Here is an 11,175-nt window from a genome sequence, read left to right as displayed (position 1 = left end):
TCAACTAAGGATGCGTGATAAATTGTCAAGCAAATCGTTAAACGAATAAATTTCTTGAATTCTTTTATGCTTAAAATGAAATAAAAAAATATATGATTTAATTGTAATTGGTACCTTATTGTGCATTGCATATTGCAGCTGTTATTGAATTAATTAAGACTAGTGCAAACTCCCGTCGCTTTGCCGACGGTTTACGATAATGTGCTCATTTAACAGATAGTATATTACCATTTGTCGTAGACCTGTCAGAGGTTCGGTAACTCTATACCGTGTAATAAGCGCGTTTTTGGTGTCTGAGTGTACAAGTTATTTCTTATCCGTGCTTACGATTTACTCTACATTCATATATAGACTACTGTATTTAGTTATTACGGTACTCGCTGTTTCTACAATCATCTGCTATTTTGTAACCTGTTATGGTATATGTTGTATCTAATTCCACAATCTTATTCTCTGCATGTGCTCTATCTTTAAAACTATAAATACCGGCGATTTCTACCTCAGATTTCATTAGCCTCTCAGTTAGTCTTCTAGTTAGTCTCTCACAGTCTAATACTTCTACTCGTTACTCACGACAGCTTGCACGCGATCTACCGTAACTACCTCACTGTACTTCACATTACTAACCTACAATAAGCATAACTTTTATAAACTCTTTGTTGTAATAATTGTAAATGGCGACTAAATCTCAATCCTCTGAGATATCGAACCCTCCATCACAGGCACCATATCCGTGAGCGCTAGGATTTGGTGATTATTTGTTTCTCAAAAACACTGCTACTCATAGAATTGTTCACTAGCTCGTAAGACAACACCGATGATTCAGTTTAAGTAAAAATACAACAAAAGAATGTACTAGTGCCAATTTAAAACAAGATAAATCATTTACAACCTATCATGCTTTGTTTGCTTGCAAAGAACAGCAGTTCAGTACCAAAGTTATCACACCCCACTGAAATCTAGCAGTTCACAATCTTATAAGTACCCTCACAAGCCCGCTAATTCTAGACTACAAATATGGTATTGGAAATAGCCAATCAGAGTTCTGTCTGATAACTTCTAAAATATTTTACAATTACACTATGTAAAAAAGTAAAACTGCTAGTTAGATTCACTTGTATCTAACAATTTTAGCTTTCTCCCAAATTTTCCAGTCTATAACGAAAAGCAAATAAGAAAAATTACTCTAATGAGGCCCTTATCATGCACAAAATATTTCGAATAGATTATGCGAGTACTCTTGTAAGCACTTTGTAAAATAAGGTCAAAGCTCTGTATACTTTAACCTATCAAAACAGTCATCTTATATATTACAGTAATAATTTACTTTATTTATTACCTTTTCATTTCATTAACAAAGATACTTTACAAACAAAGATACTTTAAGGAATAGAATAGTCTAAGCAGATGCAAAAATAACAAATGCAAAGGTACTTCTAATTTATTTAAAATACAAATAATTTCGATACAGATTTACGATTGAGCCTCGAAATCAAATTATTACAGTATAAACATTCGTTAAGTATACAGTAGCATTACATTTTTCAGGTGTTAATATTATTAGCAAGCCTGCGAAATGTATTCGTACACAGCCTGAATTAAGAATTGAAAATTTGGATTAAAAGACAGGTTTGCAGAAATCAGCAAATCGCTTCCTTTCAATTCATCGATCGTAGGGACAAAATCCTTTAGTGAAATTCCTATAGGCAGAAAGCGATTTTAATTTTCGAAGAACATAATTGGTTTCCAAAGTGATGTATTTAAAAATTTTTAAATTTATTCCAAAATGTCAAACATTTACACGAATACCTTGCTCATAACCAAGTTGGATTATTTTGAAGAATATTGTTTCTTGTGCAACAAGTAATGGATCACTACTTTCCATTTCCGTCCATCTGCTCAAAGGACCAAGTTAAGGAAATATTAAATACGTCGATGACTGAATAAAGCAAGTCTAAAATTACAAGTAAATATGCTGTACTTGTCTCGAAGGATAGCTTTCGACCATATATAGAGTCGTAGTTTTTGGTGGCCATCGGTATCAAGCTAAATTGACAAAAAACACCGAATGTAATTCTAACACTATCGCAAGGTATTGTTTTTTATTTTTAAAATACTGTGTAAATAATAAACCGTCACATATTGCAACTTCACAGTGTATGTGCCGAGCAAACTATAGCTACTTTAAAGTACAATATTGGCACTATGTTCACTAATATTACTGCGCGTTTGCTTTAATAACCAATACTTAAAGACAAAAATATAGAACTGACCCCGCGAAGATCCAGTAGGTCCAGTGCGTTTTTGAAGTCATATTCACTTGCATCTTCATTTTTATCTCCGACAAAACCCTGAATTAGAGATGAAATCAACATTGACCATTAAAAATCTTTTGTAGTAATGAACAACTATTTATGATAATTTTACCTCAATTATGTCTGGAACTGTTAAGGGTGGCATAGAATCTGGAGATCCGAATAATTCCTACATAGTGCGGAAATTCTACATTTAAATGCGAATATGAACAGTTCTAATTTGCAATAACATCGAAGACATACCTGGACGACCGTTTCTGGTAATACCATTTGGTAATTGACCACATCTAGCTCAGTATTTGTTGCTATAAAAATATGAAGACCGACACTTAAGAATATGCGAGCTCCTTATATTTCGAAGACAATACGTAAGATAGCAATCGATGAGAATTGATTTCCACTGATAAAGTATTAAGTAATTACCTTTCAGCCTTCCAGCTAATTCCATTGCATTATTCTCTTCCGATGATGCCAGAAGAGATAGCTTACTTAAGCTAAGAAATGTCTTTATAACATGATGAAATAGTAAGCGCACAACCATTAAGGAATTTTGAAAAGATTATTACTTACTTCTTTTCTTGACAGTAAGTCCTTTTCGTTTTCGGCTAATTCTTTTAATGTATGTGACGCCTACATTATCACGCAATCAAGGGGCCAGTAAGTTAATATACCGTGTCTATAACAGCTTTGGGAGTATCTTAGATACAGTGTAACATTTACTTACATCCGTAAATGCGCCAATTTTTACATCGTGAATCCAGCTCAAATTGGGTCGAGATCTCAAAAAGTTTTTTAAATTTACATCCTGAGAATCATGTAACTCCAGGAGCTTACGATATTCACCTATAGTATACAGTAAATACAATAAGCAATACAGTTGCTGCTAGTTGCTATTGGAATTAATAGCTATTATTTACCTCTACTCAAGTACCATTGGAAGACAAACTGTGGAAAACCCTACGAGGAGGTAGTGGGAAATAAAGAGGATTTATCGACATTTTGTAAAACATTTCGCAAAGTCAAAAATAGGCCTAAAGAATACAAATATCTTACCTGCTGTGCAAACTGTATCATATATTCTTGCAACTGATCTTTATTATTATCCTCTTCGCATAATCGAACCAACGATTCAAAATCGTAAAATTTCTCAGCCAAGGTTGCAGCTCTTACGGTTTGCTTACCATCCACTAGACGATAATATAACTAAACTATTATATTCTATAGACGGTTGCATAAGCAATAATATTTTAACTAACAAAGAGGCCTGATAAGCGTGCAACGATCCTTCTCAAAAGATTCCAGCACCTCCTTCATTCTGGTTTTATTATTGCAAAATCTACATAAATCGATCATGGAAGAAGCATTCAATACTTTTAATGCATCGCAATTTAACATTCACATAAATAAACTCACCTCAAAGAATTTAACTGATCTTCGTAACCTGTCAAAATTAGAGTAGTCAAATCCACTAAGCGAGTAAATAAGCTATCCCTAATCTGTGAATTCAATTTCAAACAAACATAAGCAATAGCATGCATAACTATTAATTTGATGATTAATACATTACTAATAAAAAACGAACTTGTGGTCCTATGTCTTGATCGAAGACTCTTTCTACTATAATTGCATGCTGAAATGCAAGTTCAATAAGTCAGTTATTAGATTTAACTATCGTTAAGTTAGAAATTTAGAAAAGATAAAAGTACCTGTTGTAAAAATGTAGTTCTAGCTCCTTTTAAACCAGTAGAAGCTAAGTTATAATAACAACAATTACTAAAGACATCCAAGAAACCAATACAATTTTACGCCAAAGCTTTGATAATATAACGTTAGCATTACCTGTCCAAGGAATATATTCTAACTGTTGATATGAAGAATCTTGAATATATTTAGCTTCAAAATTTCTACGACATCTTAAAGCATCCTGTAGCACTTCCTATAATAAATATTATTAATATGCGATAAAATAGGTTTTCAATGATAGCCGTAATAATGTGCTATCTGATGTTACCGTAATAATAAAACTTATGTCATCTACGAGCTGGCCTATTTTTTCAGGCTGCTTTAGTTGCGATTGGCACATTTCCATTTCATAATTTACTAAATATGGCAAGACGTCATCAATCATAGAAACCTAAAGAACGAAATGAGTCTTTTTGATATGATCGAAAGCGATTGAAACTAATAGTTTAAAAATATCGGTTAAATTTCTACTTATCATCGTAAGCATAACAGCATCTTAAGGAATATTTATTTATAACATGTACACTTCACGTCCGACAATCAAACACCTACATCTTTATAAAATAAATCTTGCCATGTCAAAATCACTGAAGACTTCAGACCACGATCTTGCATGATCAGCTTAATGACAGTGTCGATTAATTCGGGATTTCTATCGAATCAAGAAAGCAAATAGTTAATGCGATATCATTTTAACCAGAATGCCTTCAGAATTGTCACTACTTTACAGTACAATATTTTAAGTGATGGCTATTGTTTGTACGATCGCACTTTATATGTAAACTTCGTAGGGCAACCGCGGCACAAACTTTTTCGGCGTGCTCGCACAAACTTCGGAGGGTTGAAATTTTTCGATCATTAACATTACATACTGTGACCTGCAGTATACAATAATGAAAGTTTCTTAATATAATAAATTCATATTTTGCTTTGAAGAACTGAAATAATTCAAAATTAGCATTTTACGCAGTTACAATACCATTGACTTACTCTACTTAGAAGATTTAAATTGGACAAAAACTCCAGATAATGACTATGCGTGCGTAGTTTATCTTCTAATTGATGGATTATTATTACAGAGCTGGTAGATGTCCCTTCTATATAGTTATTGAATAGAGAAATCATAGCTCAAATATTAGGCGTTTAAGATTAAAAATCTATTGCCAACGTTAAATTATTGCATCAGTTGTGCATTATCAATGAAGCTACTCATATTTAAATTACCTGGAGTCAAAGAATGTGCCCATCTTGGATCTGCCGAAGGAGGTTCGTCGATTAATTTCCTACTGACTTCGATTATTGAATTGTCTAAAACTGGACCAACAGTAGTCGGAAAAATATCATTGCAGATTTGTTCAGCAGTATCCTGACAAGAAAATTATTAATACTTAATTTGATTAAAAATGTAAGCCGGTACAGATACATTCCATATAACATCGAGTTAGCATTGTCAAAAATATCTAATCGATAAATTTTAAAGTAAAAAAATTTGTTTATTACAAAATCGTCTCCTGTGTATTGAATAAAAGCCGCTCGCAAGATACCAGGCATATCACCCTCCGTATCGTTCAATATGGAAGAATAGTCTCCCTAAAATAACACATATACCAACAATTACAGACATTTATTACGTTTTAATGCAGAACCAAACTCAGTACACTTCTTCCGGACACTACCTTATACTTGATTGATGTTTCCACATTTGGATGCTTTGAAGCATTTTCATGTTTCGAACTTGTTAGACTAGTAAATGTCATAATTACAGCATTGTATAGTTGAACACAGGTCTATAATTTCATTTCAATGATTCTATGAATCCCCGTGCTGAAATACCTGATTAAACTTGTTGCTTTAGGAAATAAGGCATTTACTGCCCCACGGCTAGTAATATATAGCAATACACCATTTATTGCGCCTAAATGAAACAACCATCATATTACGTTATATAAATGAGGAAGGAAATACATGTAGTTTTATCAGGGTAAAGCACTTACCAGAACCAAGAATGAGTTCGTAACGCGATAAATTCACTACTGGAATGATATTGCTTTCTATCAAAGCGAATTATACGAAAATAATGATGATAAAATGTCTGTTGATGGTAATCTACCGCTTTAACTTTATTTCATTACCGAATAAATAATAAATGTCATCAATTGTCCTAATAAAAACAAATTCTCCAGCATTTCCAGTAGAAATATGTAAAGTCCATTCATTATCTTCGGAGGAAACCTATTGAATAATTTGAAGTTGTTGATAGTTTTTACTAGGAGTGTAGCATTATTAGCTACGAGAAACTAAGTATCATTGCTCCAATATAAGAATCTCTATATACCGGTTTAGGAGCATTTTCTGATAATTGCAAAGTGGAAACAATGTTGCAATCGTACGGAACATCATCCTTTAAAATTATGCGGACTATAACAATAATAAATGATATATTCAACTACTTACAAGTTTAATAGGAACATACTGTATTATGCTAGACATTGATCATTATTGACTTTTTATGAATATGACTTGTACTGATCAAGCTAATTGTTAAACTATTAACGATATGAATATAGATTAAACTTACACAATGCCAGTCCATCTTCGTAGGATATTCCATTTACAGTTGAAGTTATATGTACTAACACTAACAAACCGGAACTAGATAACGGCATACATACCACATGTAGATATATGATAACAGTAACATTGCGTATGTTACAATATCAAGTGTGATATACCAATGGATGAAAGATTACTTTTAATGTTCATTGTATACAAAGTAACAAAAATTTAAATATATACTTACCGGTATTTGCTTACATCAGTAAAGTAGATATTTGATCTATCCGTATCAGAAAAAGTACTCTAAAAACCATTTAGCACAACATACGATTTAGTAAAAATTTGAAATGTCTACAAAAGGACATTGTGATCGCTTTACGGATAGGATGAACAATGCATCGTAATTACCAAAATCTCTTTAGCCGGTCCATTAGCAAACATTTGATATAAATCGCATTCATCAATTATCTATAAACGTGATATTTCAAGGATATTGTAGATATTATTAAGACATACTTTTCAATCTAAATTAAGCTTATACCGTGTGTCGACGTTAACCTACGGTAATAAATTTACAGCATGCAGTCACATGCACGTAAGCAAGTTACAACGTAATTTTTTACCCTTTCAGTACCATCATAGAATATTCTCCATGTGAACAGTCTGCTATTTGCAATAGTATAGAAGGTACTGCAAGCACATATATTCGATCGCTGTGAGTCAATTCCAATTAAACAATATTAAGCAACAGAAAATAACTAAAAGTACCAATTATCTTTGTTTGATTGAAATCCATCCAGAATTTGAGATTTCACCTAAAAGTATAATTCGTAAAGTGTACAGTTTCTACTTGGAATGATACTTAGAGGCAACTTTACTTGCAATTGATTGCTTACCAGAGATACAGAATCATCACTTGAAGTAAAAAATGAAGAAATTCGGCGGCCAATACCAGCGAAAAGTCCAACTGATTTTCTCAACTCTTGATAAGTTACATTTAGCTACATAATATCACCCATTTCATATCTTGGTCATTGGCAGTGTGTTCAACTATTTATTCAATTCAAATATCTATTTTGCATACCTTCATACCAACAGAAGAGGGTTGTAATAGAAATAATTTGCTGGATTTCGTAGATAAAATGCATCCAAAAGGCTATACAAATAAGCAGTCATTACCATCTTGGAAAAGTTTAACTTGAGGTAATTGTTGTAAGCTTGAAATCACTCACATTAATCACAGTCATAAAGCAACAATCATTTTCACCAATTTCTACGATTTTCATTTCAAAGTAGGTCGCTTGCTGCATAAAATTAGGCCAATAGCGCACAATACCTATAAAAGTGGATTTTGAGTTAGAGGAGACTAAACCTACGAAGTGTTGGTTGATAATTTAGATTAGCGGCAGTTATACTTCAGTTACTGCCTTCTTTGGCCTAACATAGGCATTTCTCAAACACACACAAGCTAAGTCGCTTTATTGATTGTGGATAATTCATAGGCAGAAGAAACAGTATAACGGATCACTTTTATTGATGATACGGTATTACGTTGTAGCTTTATTGACTTACCATCAGGAGAAACCGCGACGATAGAAACACTGTTTTCTGTATCCACAGTAAGAATGCTAATTAAATTGGCAGAGTAAGAATAATTTGTAGGAGCCAAGGGGAATTGGTGACAAAGATTGGTTGCCTTTACCGTTGCAAAGAAAACAAAGTGTTACCATTGAAATATCTGTATCTCATTAGAAGCACTGCTATACTGCACAAAAATGATTGTCTAATGTGGATATGTTAAAAGTACTAGTCCACTTTACGAGTAAAGGTGCCAACGGTAACTGTCACTATAAACGTCGGAAAAACACACTTAAAATAGTTCAACCATTTTGATACTGTCGAAAATCTATCACCAAAATTATCTATTTTCGGTTACTGATTACACACACACATTTGGTTAAGTGAATAGGATACTTGTCAAGGAAACAAGCAGTTTATAATGTAATGGAGTAAAATATCTCATTTTTCCCCTTCCTGGAACTAAAAATGCTATTCATTATTACTGATTGATATTTACTATGATTGCAAAATTTCGCATTTTTGGAGATCTCAATATTATCATTACTCTAGTCAAGCATGCCTTATTACAGTGGTGATTCCTATTTACTCGCATGACATGATTGATTAAAACAGGAACTGAGTATCATTGTCCTTATGTCGAAGCAAAGAGAATGTAGAATGCCTAGCCAGTCTACCTGCTTGTCGATGACACTTTGCTTCCAAACAAAGAGATTATTCTTGAAGATGATGTATGACCAACCAGAAGGAGTAATCCGACCGGTAACATTTTCAGAACCTAACAACAAACGATTGCAATAGGTTACCTTGACAAGAAATCCTTCACTCATAACATCTTGTACCGTAGTCCATGTCTGCACGATCCATTGATACTGTACTGCAGGTGAATAATACTTTTATGGCCATTGATATTCATTTCGACCTACCTCTCATGGCTGTTAAACGTTCGGATAACTGTACAGGTAGTGTGCCCACATCTTCAATGGTGAATTCATTGGTTTCAAATAAAATACGTCTTTTATGTTGATTGGATGGCGTTGATCTAGGTTATTGATCAATGGTAGTCAGTATTGGGTTGCCATTGCAAGGACTGATGCTAATAACATGCCTATTCCTACTCTATCAGCATTGGACTCGACTTTATTGCAAAGGTAAAGTAGGACATAACACGTCATCCAACACTACAGCATAAAGATGCTTAATCGATTGAAATTGAACCCTTTCTCACGAGCAAGTCGAGCTTATCCCATACTATCCACGATGATCTACTTGATGAACATCATTAAGCTCAATCTGTCTGCAGTATCGGTCACTCCTGTCGACAGTAATTTCAACACATATTGATAGTACACCAATGGATAAAAAGTAAACCTATTTCTAACTACTCTTTCGACTATTCACTATCCAATAGACAAGCTGTAATCCTCCTACAATAACTCCTAACTCTTGATGCAATACAACACTAGCAAGCTGAAGACAAGCTGAAATCATTTCCAACCGTTGCGATGCCTACCGTCTACTGCTACTACGTCCCACCAACAACGACGATTTCCCCTTTCCTTTCGTATTCGATCCTCTGGAAGGCCTCAACGACGATGGAGCATCTAATTTGCGATTGCTTGAATTCAGCATGGCTAAGAAGGAAGCGATTGCAATTTTCAAGGATAGCTTCTCGATTGTGGCTAGCCAATGTTGCTAGTACTTGTTTTCGTTGCAATCTTAATTTTGCCGCTCTTGACTGCAGTCAAAACGTCTGTCCTGTGACAGTATGTCAATGCAGCGTTTTAGCCTGTCTAATCCCTATACAAGCCTTCCAATAGGACTGATTTTGACTGGATTTAGTATCAACACGTCGATAGACCACTGTAGACCTTACTGGAAACTATTTGGTAGTCGCGTGGATCGATTTCTTCCTTGCCTCTCTACTCAATGCTGAGCCAATTTTTCCCTCCCTTGACTCAGTCTAGAGTAAGTTAAGCAAGTTGAGCGCATCTATTGGCGTCTTGTCTACCAGCTTTCTCTCCAGCAGTCCATCCAACAGGATAGGATAATTTGAAGCTGCTTTTAGTCTAGAGAAAATGAAAGGATCGATTGACCCAGCTTGTATATTTTACAGCAGACGATGATTTATGGATCACTGCTGAAGAGCTTTTTACGTTGGTAAAGCGCTATTTGACATCCATTTTAATCGCTTTTACTATTACAAAAAGCAAGGGATCGATCTACCTATCTCCGTGCCGTTGAACCCTAATGTCGCTAATTTCTGCCTCCATTTTACATCCACTTTAGCGGCATGCAACATAGCGAAAGCCAAGAAATCGATAGACGCGTACACATCACTTTACTACTGAACAATTTTGCCACCTCCTAAAACTAGTCTAATTTCTTGTCTTGCCACCCAACAGCATTCATTACGCCTGTTCAAGATCTTATAATATAGTGCTATCGATATAAAGTGAACTATGCAAAGTATAAATCGAGTGAGGAGTAATAATCATCCGGCCTCCATTTTACATCCTCTTGAGCAGCATTCAAAGCCAAGAAATCGATAGACGCGTACACATCACTTTACTAATGAACAATTTTGCCACCCAACAGCATTAATTACGTCTGTTCAAGATCTTATAATGTAGTGCTATCGATATAAAGTGAACTATGCAAAGTATAAATCGAGTAAGGAGTAATTATCCGGCCTCCATTTTACATCCTCTTTAGCAGCATTCAAAGTCAAGAAATCGGTAGACGCGTACACATCACTTTACTACTGAACAGTTTTGCCACCTCCTAAAACTAGTCTAATTTCTTGTCTTGCCACCCAACAGCATTCATTACGCCTGTTCAAGATCTTATAATATAGTGCTATCGATATAAAGTGATCTATGCAAAGTATAAATCGAGTGAGGAGTAATCATCCGGCCTCCATTTTACATCCTCTTGAGCAGCATTCAAAGTCAAGAAATCGATAGACGCGTACACATCACTT

The 11,175-nt window shown here is 34.4% G+C and overlaps 1 protein-coding gene across 1 annotated transcript; it reads right to left on the bottom strand.

The window, feature by feature from the left end:
• Positions 1 to 2,234: 2,234 nt before the first annotated feature.
• TRIADDRAFT_52740 (uncharacterized protein) lies at positions 2,235 to 9,824 on the bottom strand (the record flags this gene model as incomplete). The annotated part of the gene is made up of 32 exons (XM_002108318.1): positions 2,235 to 2,351; positions 2,428 to 2,484; positions 2,559 to 2,620; positions 2,739 to 2,820; positions 2,886 to 2,945; positions 3,040 to 3,158; positions 3,233 to 3,272; positions 3,369 to 3,502; positions 3,572 to 3,651; positions 3,729 to 3,811; positions 4,022 to 4,065; positions 4,155 to 4,251; positions 4,327 to 4,449; positions 4,611 to 4,710; positions 4,830 to 4,936; positions 5,049 to 5,155; positions 5,283 to 5,424; positions 5,735 to 5,801; positions 5,892 to 5,973; positions 6,053 to 6,109; positions 6,191 to 6,290; positions 6,394 to 6,476; positions 6,637 to 6,710; positions 6,859 to 6,917; positions 7,023 to 7,082; positions 7,511 to 7,615; positions 7,699 to 7,770; positions 7,847 to 7,950; positions 8,187 to 8,310; positions 8,870 to 8,970; positions 9,119 to 9,234; positions 9,706 to 9,824. 32 exons carry the CDS (start codon positions 9,822 to 9,824, stop codon positions 2,235 to 2,237), a joined length of 2,877 nt encoding a protein of 958 aa, XP_002108354.1.
• Positions 9,825 to 11,175: the final 1,351 nt, after the last annotated feature.

This window comes from Trichoplax adhaerens, genomic scaffold (genome assembly GCF_000150275.1).
Source record: "Trichoplax adhaerens TRIADscaffold_1 genomic scaffold, whole genome shotgun sequence".
NCBI lineage: Eukaryota > Metazoa > Placozoa > Uniplacotomia > Trichoplacea > Trichoplacidae > Trichoplax > Trichoplax adhaerens.
The sequence above is the reverse complement of the archived record's forward strand: the minus strand, read 5'-3'. Positions and strand labels throughout refer to the sequence as shown.